Source organism: Falco cherrug, chromosome 10, assembly GCF_023634085.1.
Source record: "Falco cherrug isolate bFalChe1 chromosome 10, bFalChe1.pri, whole genome shotgun sequence".
NCBI classification, from domain to species: domain Eukaryota; kingdom Metazoa; phylum Chordata; class Aves; order Falconiformes; family Falconidae; genus Falco; species Falco cherrug.
In genome coordinates this window covers 36,952,296-36,966,868 of record NC_073706.1, presented here as the reverse complement: position 1 = coordinate 36,966,868, position 14,573 = coordinate 36,952,296, and the positions used below count along the sequence as shown (strand labels likewise).

The 14,573-nt window shown below is 40.3% G+C and overlaps 1 protein-coding gene across 2 annotated transcripts in view; it reads right to left on the bottom strand.

The window, feature by feature from the left end:
- Positions 1–14,573, bottom strand: part of KCNQ1 (potassium voltage-gated channel subfamily Q member 1) — a 362,802-nt gene that overhangs the window by 309,505 nt on the left and 38,724 nt on the right. For both annotated transcript variants that reach the window (XM_027805339.2, XM_055722543.1), the window contains exon 2: positions 4,539–4,629. In XM_027805339.2, the coding sequence (XP_027661140.2) occupies positions 4,539–4,629 (91 nt within the window). The remainder of the gene's footprint in view (positions 1–4,538; positions 4,630–14,573) is intronic.

Genomic DNA, 14,573 nt, shown 5'->3' with positions numbered 1-14,573 from the left:
TTAAACAGTTTTCACTGCATTCTGGAAACTAACAAAAGGCCAATTCTCCCCTAATCTCCCATTACAACTGCATTTAGGTATAGCTTTCATCAAGGCTCTTTGCCTTCTGAAGTGTGGTGACAAGCAGAGAAAGATTCAACAGCTAATTGTAAGCTTTTTGTCTAGAACTGGAACACCACTTGGAACACATATAAACTTTCCCTGGTTTATTTTTCCAGTCTTAAGCTTGCATTTCTCTTGTCATGAAAAAGAGAAGCATTTTTAAATGCTTTAAAATTACTGATAAAATAACATCTTGTATTTCCTCCTCTAGTAGTGGGAAGTGATGTTATAAGACAAGGAGCTCCAGAATAAAAAGAAAACAACATATACCTATAATCTCAACAGCTTTTTTAGCTCTTATTTTCATATAATTGGAACATCTTATATGACTATATTATTGAAGCATGAAATTCTTGTTCACAAAAAAGAGACACAGCTTCCATCTGTAACTTTAATGCAACTAGTCTCTGGTTTCAAAATGACTATCTGCTGAAGTGGAGGTGCTTAGATCTTTCACAGGGTCAGAGCAAAATCCTTTGGCTACACAGGAAATAAAGCAGTATAGCTCTTAATTGTGAGTGTTTTCAAGGGTCTTGTTGACTAGTTTTTCAGTCAGGAGGAACAGATTCTGCACTTTTCCAAATGTGCATCTTCCATGCCATGGAATTCAAGTGGGCTGTAGAAGGGATTCTGTTACACAGTAGTTTGCAGATAACACACGTGCTTTTGCAGTTATTCCTTCTCATTTTCAAGATGAATCAGATTTACAGTGCCCATGCAGTAAGCTCATCTAACCAGACTCGCTCCATGGGGCTGTTCAGCTCAGCATACCCACATGCTAATGCTGAGCACTCATTTCTAGACATTCAGCATAATAAAGATATTTCTTGAATTTCAGACCTATGGGTGCCTGGTCAAATCCTCCCCCTCCAAAATACAGGAAGTCCACAAATCTCAAGTAGGCAAAATTTCAGAGCATGACATGGTATGTTTGGTACCACTGTCTCAGCCTTATATTTGATGCACTGCAAAGCAGAATTCATTTAGAAAGAATTCTACCCTACATAGTAAATACTGTCTAAATAAAAAGCAATCTGCTCTTGACAAAGTTTCAGTAATTTTCCCTTTGGAATGAAAATAGAGAAAGGTGGACTCGACTTACAATCTTCAGAAAAGAAGAGTTAAAGGTCCCTAAGTATTACTTTAATTATTTCAATCTCACAGAGCACACACTTGGGCTGTGTAACTCAAGTTTCATGAAAGGTCTCATAAATCTCAAATTCCACATGGCCAAAAGCTCCCTCCCTTCTCACTGTCCCAGTTAATCCCCAAGCAAAAAAACTTTTTTCAAGATTACCAATACTCCTCCTGGTAGGTTACACTGCTGCACCTTTGAGGTCTCTCATGCTCAGCGTTAGTTTGTAAATCAACTTGTTTGCCCTTCTTTTGCTCACCTACAACAACGCTACCTACTTCCAGTGTCTGGCTCCAAATTAAAATTATTATTGTGATATAACTAAAAGTCCTTCTACAAACACAAAAGAGAAATTAATTCCTACTGCAAAGAAAGAGTGCTCTTATAAGCTTTAATAAGTCCCCTTACATCACTATGTTTTTTCATCCCTGTATGCTGTTACACTTTCTTTTTTCTTCTTTCTTTGCATTTTACAGTTTCTCTTAAGCCAGTCATCTGTGATTAACTCCCTCCTTAAGAATTCAGTTACAAACTGTCAAAATTAAATGTAATGAAATATTAGAGTGAAAGTAAAATCTTAAAATAAGAACAGAATAGGAAATTTTGCTAAGATGACACTAACAGGAACCAGATGCTAACGTTCATATTTGTGTTGCAAGGTGCCATGACTCTTTTGCAAGTCCCACCAAAACCCGATAAAGCAGAGAGCATACTGGCCCATCTACTGCTTTGGACCAATGGATCACTGTAATCCCCTTCAATTTCTTGAAGATATCAGAATATACCAATACTGAATGAACAAACAACTGCTGAATTCCCAAGAAAAGATGACAGTAAGATTTCAATGTTACATTAATCATAAGAAAAACTATGACATGTAGAACAGGAACACTGTTTCACACTACTTAGAAAGCACGATAATACAGAACAGTATGAAGACCCAATACATATTGGATATTACAGACATTGTATGTAATCCTGAATACATTGCATACATGTTACACTGAATCCCAGACTGGTTGGGGGCTGCAGGGGATCTCTGGATATCTAGTTGAACCCTCTGCTAAAGCAGGGTCTCCTAGAGCAGGCTGCACAGTCACATCCTGGCGGGTTTTGAATGTTCCCAGAGGAGATGGCTCCGCAGCCTGGGTGGCCTGTTCCAGCGCTCCATCACCCTCAAGGTAAAGTTCTTCCTCACATTCAGATGGAACCTCCTGTGTTACAATTTGTGCCCGTTGCCCCGTGTTCTGTCATTGGGCACCACTGAAAACAGCCTGGCCGCCTCCTCCTCCTCACACCTGCCCTTAAGGTATTTGTAGACATTGATGAGGTCCTCTCTCAGCCTTCTCCAGGCTGAAAAGGCCCAGCTCTCTCAGCTTTTCCTTGTAAAGGAGATGCTCCAGTCCCCTCGATCTCTGTAGCTTCTGTAAGACCCTCTCCAGCAGTTCCCTGTCTCTCTGAAACTGGGGAGCCCAGAACTGTACACAGCACTCCAGAAGTGGCCTCATCAGGGCAGAGCAGAGGTGGAGGATCACCTCCCTTGACCTGCTGACCCTGCTCCTCCTCATGCACCCCAGGATCCCACTGACTCCCTGGCCACGAGAGCACACTGCTGGCCCATGGGCAAATTGCTGTCCACCAGAATTCCCAGGTCCTTCTCCTCAGTGCTGTCTTCCAGCAGGTCAGCCCCAGCCTGTGCTGATGTATGGGGTTGTTCCTCCCCAGGAGCAGGACCTGACACTGGCCTTTGTTGAACTTCATCAGGTCCCTCTCCTCCCAGCTCCCCAGCCTGTCCAGGTCTCACTGGAGGCCAGTGCAGCCTTCTGATGTATCAGCTGCTCCTCCCAGTTTTGTATCACCTGCAGCCTTGCTGAGGTTACTCTCTGTCCCCTCATCCAGGTCAGTGATGAGTAAGTTGAACAGGACCAGACCCAGCACTGACACCTGGGGAACACCACGAGCTGCAAGCCTCCAGCCAGACTCTGTGCCACTGATCTCAACCCTCTGAGCTCTGCCTTTAGCCGGTTCTCAACCCACTTCACTGTCCACACATCTAGTCCGCACTTCCTGAGTTTATGTACAAGGATGTTACGGGAGACAGTGTCAAAAGCCTTGCTGAGGTCAAGGTAGACAACATCCACTGCTCTCCCCTTGTCTACCCAGTCATTCCATCATAGAAGGCTAACTGGTTGGTTGGGAGTGATTTCCCCTTTGTGAATCCACGGTGACTATTTCTAGTTACGTTCTTTTCCTCCACATGCTTTGAGATGACCTCCAGGATGTGCTGTTCCATCACCTTTCCAAGAACAGAGGTGAGGCTGACTGGCCTGTATGTGTTACACACATACAGACAGTACACACTACATACAGTACGGACACACAAAATGAGTTCCATGATTTCATGGGAGGTTAAGGGTGGAATGAAATCACTTGTTATGTTGTCACTAGAAGTTATTTCACTGAATCAACACACGTGTAAAATATTGATATATTGCAAAGATGAGTGAGATCACAAGTGAAATTCATCATAGAAATTGGCAGAAGTATCCATAACTACTAGCTATGGATAAAAAAGAAACCAAACCGATTTAAATCTGTACAAAAAGAACCACAAACCACAAAACAGAAAAGATACTGGATGCAGAAATACATGTATAGATTCTCTTAGCTGGCAACTAATAATGATGTTACACATAAGAGTTCAAATAACTTACAAGTTATTTAAAAATAATATACCAGACATGAAGATACGTGAAATAGAAATAATGTGATTGACACTAAATTTAATATACTATATTCTTATACGTACAGTATTCGTATTAGGTATAAAACCCTAGCATATTGAATAGATACACTGACAAAGTTCATTATTATTGATGGGGTTAAGTGAACTTTTTCATGTTAATAATGATGTTATACGTAACAATGATAGTACTGGTGCACTGCTACAAGAACTATTTTGAACAAACATTTAAATTGCTAGTTAGCATTTTCTCAACACAGTGACCATGCTTTCACAAGTAAAATAATAGTCATTTATTCACATGCTTGCTATAAACAGAAGGTAACTGTGTACAGATGCCTTCAGTATAAGCCATATAGGCTAAGACTTGGGGTTTTGTCTTACCATGATTTTTGGTGTTTCTGTGGTTTTACAGACTTCATTACAGAAAAGCAGAAGAGCCTCTTGCCAATTAAACCATAAGGAACATTCTGCTTGATATGGTATTAGTTCAGGAGATCAGAACTTGCACATTAAGAACAAATATGCATCAATTCACATAAACGTCCACATACATACCATCCAAAATAACGTCCCTGTAGCCAGAGCTGCATATTGTTCAATTGTAGAAAGCACACTGAAGATAAGGCATATCAGCACAATAAGAAAGCTGTAAATAAATAAAAAAAAATTAAAATAATGCAGTGCAGTCTAGCAAGAACTTAGAGTGAGAACAGATAATTATGCAATCACAAATTATCTATACATTATCTATACGAACAGAAATGTCACTAGTATTGGATTACCTTAAAAAACAGCTGGTAACCTTTCAGTGATCCTGCCTCATGTTGGATAGTTTATTGCTCTTCATACACTGAGTTTTTGGGTTGCACATTCTCAGGTGAAACCACAAAATAACATTAGCTTTAGCCTACCTCTAAGATTTGCTATTTTCTAGCCCCTCAGGAAAAAAGCATTCCTTGTTCTTTCCCATTGTAAGGGCTACTACAGCTGAATCACCACCACACAACCCCCTCAATGTGTTTCAAATATTTGCCTTCTTGCAGTTCCAAATTCTAATAAACTGCAAAGAGAAACCCCAATTAAGCCAGAGCTTAACAGACTCTGCCCTCGCTCCCTTTTATAACCAATCCCCCAAAGGCCCCAGATAAATAAAATCTGACATTTGCCATCTGAAACACAACCTAGGTCTGATTCCATTTTTAAATAAAACAAAATTTCAAAGCAACTATCAGAAAGAGAGTGGGAATATAAGGGTTTGTTCCCCAGTCCCCGCCGCCCCAGTGAGTCCTTAGGGAGGAGGTCCTGACTCCAAAAGGTAAGATCTGGGACAGCCAGGGAGCTGCAGCAAACTCAGCCCAAATGCCTGTAACCCCCAGAAAGCCTCTTCCCCCAGCTGGAGAGCAAGGCTGCCCAGCCCTGCAGCCTCTGCCTCCAAACCCCTTCCCTGAGCAGCTTCAGCTATGCCCACCACCCCGCAGGACTGCTGCTTGCCTTAAAAGAACGTAATGCACTTTGGAAGCTAAACATTTAAGACCCAAACTGGATGCTATCCACTATACACTAGGCATAAGCAGCTTCCAGTTCCCAAACAACTGTGTGTTTCTTTTTAAAACATGACACAAGCAATGAAGAAGACTTAAAACATTCACTTATTAAACACAGAGCTAGTAGTTTAGGATATTTTTCACAATTCTTTTGAGACACACAAGACCAATTCCTTGCACTTGACAGAAACTTGCAGCAAAATCCACCAAATCATCCCTCCCGTTACAGACAACTAAAACTGTTAATAATATTTTTTCTCAGAAAAACAGCAATAAAAAAAAAAGAAGTGATGTAACGAATAAAACTGAACTCAAGAGGAGAAATATTAAAACAGGACATCAATGGCTGCACATTAGCATGGCTCAGCAGAAGTCACCCAGAGCCTTTATCTTTTTTCACATAAGTGAGAACTTCATTAGGTGACTCTTTTGAAAGGCCAAGCACCCAGGAAAACAAAAAGGTGTCAGGGCTGACAGACGCTAGACTGCCCCATGATTGCTTCAAAATATAGCACACGCAAGTCTGATGCACACATAGACAAATAATACTGTAAACACATTACAAGATTGGGGAGAGGAAGTTTGTAAGTAATTAGGTACAAAAATCAAATTAGTAAGTGATAATGAACTGAAGTTAATAAGACAGAGTTTATCACTTATCGACACAAACAGACATGAGGATACACTTTTACTTAGGCAAAAGTATAAACACATAGGTGTTTCTGATTTATCTCTAAAATCTTCCCATTTTACCTTGCATCTCTACTTTTGGCAATTCTTAAATAGAAGTAAGATGTGCAGACAAGGCAGGGGAATGCATAGATTAGCTAGTCATTTGAAATATAACACAAATGTTCCCCAGGTATCCAGCCCTTCTAGCTGCAATATTCCCACAATTGCTTAAGACCGATACACGTGACAACATGAACATAAACGGGTTCATTTGCAAGGAGGTAGCTAAGTGCCTCTAGATAAAAAGTCCAACATACACAGAAGTACCAGTCCAAAGCAAACAATAAATTGCATGGGATGGTGTAAGCTGTCTGAACACATCCTGAGCGGTAACCGTGAATTCTTCTTACACCCGTTAATAGCAGCAGACTTGTCGGAAGCGCAGTTCGGGCGGTACCCGAGACCACGAGAGGGCACCGCAGCCCAGACGAGCCCATGTCTGAACAAACGCAGCTAAGGAGGAACCTAATAAGGACTAAAGGTGAAAGTTTGTGTGCTTAAGTGACAGGAAGATAAACTTTAGGTACATCATTTGTCAAATCTCTTTGCTTGCTACTATTAGAGAAACTGAAGGCTGACATAAGGACTGCATTAAGGGCCAGCCACTGCACTTCCACGGGTTTCTATGCACATGGATGGGCCTGTTTCACTTTCACTAATCTAGGAGTTTTTTGACTCCCAGGAAAACTCCTGAAACTGATTGTTGTGCTCTTTCCAGGCTGAAGCATAAGAGACCTTCATATCCAAAACCACACAGTCCCAAGCAAAACAAAGATGTTTGGTCAGATATTGCTGCTTCTCATCTGTTTCTTTGACATTAGATAGAAGATGCTCACAACTCACAGTAGTACAGCTGTGTCAGTGGAGCACCACAGCCAAGCTACCAACCCTGTCACACTGGCATCGCTATTTTGCTTCTGAGACTAGATCAATTGCACATAAGGAATAGAGGGTCCAAAACTGAGGGGGAAAAAACACCCTGGCATTAGTCTACTGCTTGTTTGCTTCCAACACTCAGCTCTTACCCTGTTTTTATTTCAGTACTAGTGGCTTACTCCTCCACTTCTGAAGCATAAGAAGGGAGTGAGGCACCAAGAAAATGGAAAACAGGAAAAGTATGCCACTTTTTTTTTTCTTTTTTTTTTGACAGCTACATCCCCTCTCCTCAGCCAGAAGTGGAGCACAGATTCACAGTTACTACCCGCTTTCACTTGTTGACTGCAGACAAGTTCACTGTAGGTAAATAGTTATGAAAAACAGTTGCAAAGACAGACTCTACCTCAAAATTGAGTTTGCTGTATGTGAAAATCACCCTGGGGAAATTTAACTGTCAGGCTCAGAAAGCTTCCATTACTGTGAGAGCTGTGATTTACTTTTGTTTCTCCCGAAGTATTTGGAATGTAACTGAACTTGTGTGAATTTTCACAGGGAAAATCAAAGGTACAACCCTGACAACAGAAGATAAAATTTCAAAGCCCCAAACCTGGTTCATTTTTTCAAAGCAAATGTTACCATTTCCACATGTCCAAAATAATCCTATCACTGTTGATGTCACTTTACTGTGATCACTATTACTACATTTTCCAAAAAAAGGTACTCACCTTGATACAGTTGCTAAGCACATAAACTTTTCAAGCAACCAGTTAATATCAAACTCATGGGCAACTGAAACCAACCTTACACTAAGAAGCATTAAACAAATTACTACTAGACAGATGTATCAGCCCTATCCTAATCAACCATATGATCACAGATAGTTAAGAGTTTTGTTTCAGACAAACAAAGCCTCACCTGCACGTCAAAGCTCTGTTGTTGTTGGAAAGACACTGGACACATTCAGGGAGCAATTTATATCCCATATGAAACAAGGTATGAGAAAAATGTTTAGTTATTTCAACTGTTGAGCAGGTGAAGGTTCTAAACATGGGCATTTAAATTAGGCACACTGAATGTGGGCTATCCAGTATACGTGCTAATCCCAAAACACTTACTAGACTTCACAGAACAATCATTTACTCTTCACTGGGTTGTAGCCAAGCTGCTTTACTGTAGCCTAACAAGTGGAAAAGCATGTTACTTAGCCAGACTTGCTTCGTTGTCTCACAGTAGAAAATCAAAAATACCTTAGGCCCATATAATATCACTCAGGGACTTAAAGATCTAAGACTAATTAACAGTTTAGCATCAATCACTCTGGAACACTTTGCTAAGCATATAGTCCCATGCTGATTTCACCAGTTGTATATGGAGTAGTAGCACATTCACCACTGTGTGTAGCCTAACGACTCCATATAATACCTTTTTCCTCCAAAGAAGGGACAGACAGAACAACGCTGGGATTTCTTTAGCGGTCAGAAAAGGCTTAGTCTTTTGGAAACCACCAGTCTTTTATCTCCTGAAACCCATTGCTTGTTTGCCCTCTGTGCACAAATACGAGCATCTTCAAGAAAGGAAGCAGAGCAATGAAGAGTTTGGGTTTTCATCAGCTCTGATCTAACTAGATTGTGGGGCCAAGCAAGCACTAGAGATGAGGTGTGTGAACTCTACCATATTGCCTGTCCCAGGTTACAAAGTAGCATTTGCCTGCATGTAGATAAATCACAGATAATGCTTCAGTAGATACAGTCAAAAATACTTAGTTCTGAGATTAACTCATATTTAACAGTGCGACATTTCTTTTAACACCAACGGTCTGATCATCTTTGCATTTCTGTATGCAAACCCATGAAAGCACTATCAAAGCAGCATCGACCCTAATACTTAGAAAGCAACAGATGTTTTCTTTCATGCACCAAGTTTTCAGTAGACTATTACAGGGCAACTTGTTTCCCTTGAGCCAGCACTGCCTTACTAGAAGCCAGTTTCTGTGGTTGCCTTTCCAGCTCGGTTTTTAGAGGCACTGCAGACCTGGTGGAGTCATTCCCAGAAGTGGAGCTGTCTCAGCGTGCATTAAACAATGTCGGAGTGCAGCCCTCCAGCAACACACTGAGCTCATGTACAACCAAGCCTGTATATAGACCTGGGATGTGTGTCTATGCTATACTAGCCATTACAGAGAAAAGCACAGACACAGGTGTAGATAGAGTTACATGAGACTGTATGAACAAAAGTGTGCATGTGGGCAAATATACAATAAATAATAAAATTTGGCTTACTCCATGAAGTCAGCCAGAAGATTTAGGTATTTTTTTTGTCTCAAACAGGTTTGAGAAGTCAGAGAATTTCCAGGGAAGAATCACAGAGCTGACAGGTAAACATGAGCAGCCAGTATATATATTATATTTAGCAATATAAAGGGACCATATTAAGAGCTAAAGGTGAATTTAATGGTTTCTGATTATTCTAGACTATATTTTGACTTTCAGAACAGATTCAGACTTAGAGCTTTTTCACTGACCTCAGTGGCAGCTGCAGAAACTGGACATGTTAGAGGTAGCTTTCAGTACTTTGCAGTCTCCAGCCCAGAGTTGCTGCTTTTTTTCCTGTGTTTAACTATGGTTTAAGAACATTAGCATGTCTTTTTTGTGGCTTGAAACAATGTGTAGAATGATCAAAGGAACAATTAACCTCCTACTTAGAGATAACAATGCTCATTTAGTAAATGTCACAGGTAGGAGAACCTAAAAGTTTAGAAAATATGTCCAGTGATACGACCAGGAACATTTAAACAAAAAGGTGTTTGAGACAAGCTGGAAGTACTTACTGACCAGATTAGCATAGTCTCATGCACATGCAGCCATCATCATCAAAACCAGTATTAAAATGTGGGAAGATTTCATTACTTCTTGCAGTGTTTCTTACACACTCTCAGTAGGAATCTTTCCATGATCCTGGAAAAAGTTGTCATTAGGCCCTAAATTAAGCTAAAACCTCAAAAACATTAAATAGATGAGGAGGGAGATGCAAAGTTCAGCTCAATTTATATAAACCCAACTTGAGTTCTAACCCTTGAGGAAGACAGCCAGTTTTTCTTGTCCAATGTCATGTAAGCATAAGTCATAGCTGACGTAAGTCTGCTCTTTCGAACAACTTTTATTCATTACAGCTATCAATCTTGAAGGTATCCAACAGTCAGTGCCCTTGCATACAGGGAATGCTACATTAGCTAGTAACTACTGGATCTGTGCTCTTTCTTTTGGTATGAGGTCAATGGCTAATTAGTTCATCCTTTCTGTCTACTGGAGATAACAACTAAAACCAAGAAAGAAATACTCTGTAATAAAATAATTAAAAAAAAATTAAAAAGGCTTTTGGGTCCTTCTGTGTCTTTGGTAATATTCTACCCAAGCGCCCTTCTTGAACCTCTGTCCGCACTTTACTTTTGAGCAACTGGATTGCCTTTCTTTGAGTGTACAGCTTTGTTTAGTCACATGCATGATCAATCACCAACCATGCAACCTCCTCACCAATCCTGTAACTCATGGGGTGGGTTTGGTGTTTTGTTTTGTAGGGGTCTGTTTTTTACAGAGTAAACTACTCTTTTGCCCTTTAACTTTTACCTGCAATAGGTTTCATAAGTAAACAAAGTAATAAAAACAAAGTTAAACTTCCTCTAAGCATACAGCTTTAAAAGAACTGGGAGGATGACACTGAGAATGAAAGACACAAGTGTGTAGATTAAATATGGGCAGCTTCTTCTCTTTATCATCATAATTTGCAAACTGTAATGCTGCTGCATATCCAGTTCAGATTAGTTCATTAAAACATATGACAGCATCATTATTTTATCTTTCATCTCCATGGTTTACACATACTGACACTTACTTTGCAGATTGTGAACACAAAGACCAATGGTATCATAAAAGGGCATTTTCACGCAGTTTTACAGACAACAAAAAGTTACTGCAACGAGGATTTAGACAGACAACTTTATGTAAGACACACACTGAAGACAGAGGATCATTCTTTCACTCTGTCATGTATTCTGTCCCATTCCAGGCCAGAAAAGTCATTCCTTATTTAATTTTCATCAGGATTTCCCTGATGAAAAACGTGAACAGGTTTATATTACGACAAGTCAACATAAATCCCTAACCACCTCACACAGTACTGCACAGTCATTTCCATGGTCCAGCTAAGTAAGCATTCATACTAATTGATATCAAGTAATTTCTTAGTGCAGCTAGGCACACCAGGTCTTTCTTGCTCTTTCATTTAAGGTATTCTGGGATTGCTTGAGGAAAAAAAAATCTAATACAAGGTAGAAGTTAGAAATGGAATAGGTAAAACTTGTCAAATGAAGGACTGCTGACAATGAGAGACAAGGAAGGACTCTAGATCATAAATAGCATTGCCAGGAAGATAATACAGGATGGAAATTTATTATATGGGATCACCATAAAGGTATCGCATTGTGTGAAGACCAACAGATACATTTAAAAGTGAAAAACTCAGATAGGGTAGTTTTTTCAAAAAAAGAAACAGGATATCACCATAGAGAGAAAACTTCCATCCTTAAATAAATCCACACATATAAATACTCTGTATGCATAGGTCTTGTAATGAACCCTTTAGCAAGTCTGAATTGAACATGAATTCTGTCATGACTACAGACTACTGGAGAACAGTGCCAGTGTACTAACAGAAGACTAAATGAGCATTCAGTTACGCAACTGGTGGATGTCAGAGGTCCTCCATCACTTCCTCCATTAAAAAAAAAAAAAAAAGCACGTTTGTTTTCAAGAGAATGGTCTGCTGAAGCTACATGATTAGAAAGCAGGAGCCCTGTACTTCAATTAATCTTTGCCCATACCTTTGGCCAACTTCAAAATTTCTATTAACACATGCATTTTTCTTCCAGGGTATGGCTGTGAACTCTCTAATCCTTGAATGAAAACTGCATAATAACTGTGTTAGCTGTGCCGTCTAACCAGTTCAGCTAACTTGCTTAGGAGAAAATCGTTTCACTTCCAAGAGAATATATAAATTTTAGTTTGGGTCTAGATCCATTAAACAGGGTGAAGTATGAAAAAAGCAAATTAAAAAACCACTGTAGCAAGGAGTTAGAAGAGACCAGCAACCTAAACAAACCATAGCTGAAGACGAAAGAAGTAAAAAAAAAAAAAAAAAAAAATACCTTAGTCCTAATAAAAAAAAAGAAAAGTAGGGGTTTACATCTCTGGCTATGCAGGCTCCTCACACGGTTTTCCCCTAAAGATTTTTCTTACCTTTTTCTGTTTAGTTTTTGAGGCAGGGGAAGGAAGGAGGGGTACAGCCCCCTCACATCTTCCAGCCTCTCTGCAGCACGAGGATGCCCAGCAGAAGGGAAAGTATACTTGCATTCATGCAGAGAAGCATGATTCCCTCCAGGAAGTGGCTAGAACAGTTTCCTGTAAAACACGCGCTTCCTCTCTGTTATGTCCTACACAGGTCAAGCTACTAGGCAGATCACTGTTCTCAGCTGTCACTTGCCATCAAAAAAGCCTTCAACAGACAAAGTGCGAATGCTCTGTTTGTGTTAGCTTAGGTCTATCAGATGGAGCTTCCTGTTAATACGTATTTGTTCCAACTGTAAGGCAAAGTATAGTTGGCGCTTCCTGAAGGAAACAATGGCATAATTTTTAACCAGCTCCTTGACTCCTTGTCAAAGAAATACCATCTTCTAGCTCCTGTGTGAGAAAGCAGTTTTATTGTACAAGAAAGATCACATACAATCCAGGGTAGTCTGATATTAAGAAAAACAGGTTAGCTACACAGCTAAATAAGCAAGGCCTCTAGCACACTTACGTGGCTCTTCTCGGAAATTAGAGTCTGTAAAAATAATTTAAATTATGGGCACTGTACCAAAGCACAAAGCACACAATGAATCAAAAGTCATTTAGGATACAGCATCGTAATTATTGCAGGAAAAGCCTTTAAGGTCTTGGCGAACGGTATGATTGCAGTAGAAATGCAAACCAGACATCAAGATGCTTCAAGAGGAAAGGTTGACTGCTCACAAAAAGCAATGTTATTGCATCCTGCAAGAAGGTATTGCTTTCCTTTGAGAACAGGCATGGCTGAACAGGAGAAAGATGATAGGTACTGTGTAAGAAACTGGAAAAAGTATAGGCAACGTTTAAAACAAGTGCATGACCCAAGAGATGAGAACCGCTGGACTGCAGAAGATTTATCAAGGCTCCTCAGATCGTTCATAACGAGCATCCAGCGGGCCTGATCATTAACAAGAAAATCCAACATTGCAACATGACGGCCACAGAAGTTGTAAGTGCACATGCACAATGAGGAAAGGATTTCACCCAATACTATGAATTGAGAGAACTTCTGCAATTCCTCTTAAGTGCACCTCAGGCTTAGCAAGAGAAAAATAAGTCATTAGTGCTCTTATTATTTCTCTTATTTTTGTGGTTTGATTAAACACTACAAAGCAGGAAAGGAAATGTAATTTTCACAACTTATTTTGCTTGGAATATCTCACCTTCACTTTTTATCACTCTAAAATCCCATTAGGAAACCAGTACAGTCCTGTGTGCTGTCCTCATCCTCTCAATTTCACATTCAGGTTTGCCCAAGTCCTGCAGCACCCCGTCATTCAAAGCACAACCTCATCCAGCATCATGTTCTGAAAGACATCCACTGCTGTGCGCTCATTGCCTGCAGCTCTAACACACGACCCATCTCAAGCTGACCATCAATTGAGCCTGTCCTTGGTTTAAGCATACATGCAAGCATAAGCAGAGCTTAACCATGGGTTTTCAGCTGCCCAGGCCAAGTCATTCGGTGGTGGTGGCACCAGGAAGAGAACAGGGAGCATCCTGCAAATGGTCCTCAAAGGATCTGAGGCTAAATTACCCTTACACTGTGCTGCAGCAAGGGTTGGGGTGGACCTCTGCCTGTTTTACACAATAGGCAGATTTAGGCAAAAACAAATAAAAGATGCAAACACGGGCTTAGGACAATACCTCAGTTGCACACCATCACTGAAAGCAAAAGTTTGTTCTTACTGCAGTAGAGGACTTCCCTTTTATTGGCCAGTTCTGGATAAGTTTTTATTTCGGGGGGGGGGGGGGGGGGGGGGGGGGGGGGGGGGGCGGAAGAGAGAGGTACGTTCTAGAAACTGAGTGCCACAATACTAGGAAATCTTGTTTTCTAGGTGGAGTTTTATATAGTCAGTCTAAGGGCTCACCACATCACTATTCTACTTTTCTTGTAACCGCAGATTCAAGGCAGCAGAGTTTAAAATAATTTAGTATCCAAATATCAAAAGAAAAATACTAAAAGGTCTCTGAGACTCTAAAATCCAGCTTCTGAAACGCCTAAACTATTGCTCTGCTTTGATGTTATCAAATCTAAATTAACTAGATCTAAGTAAAAT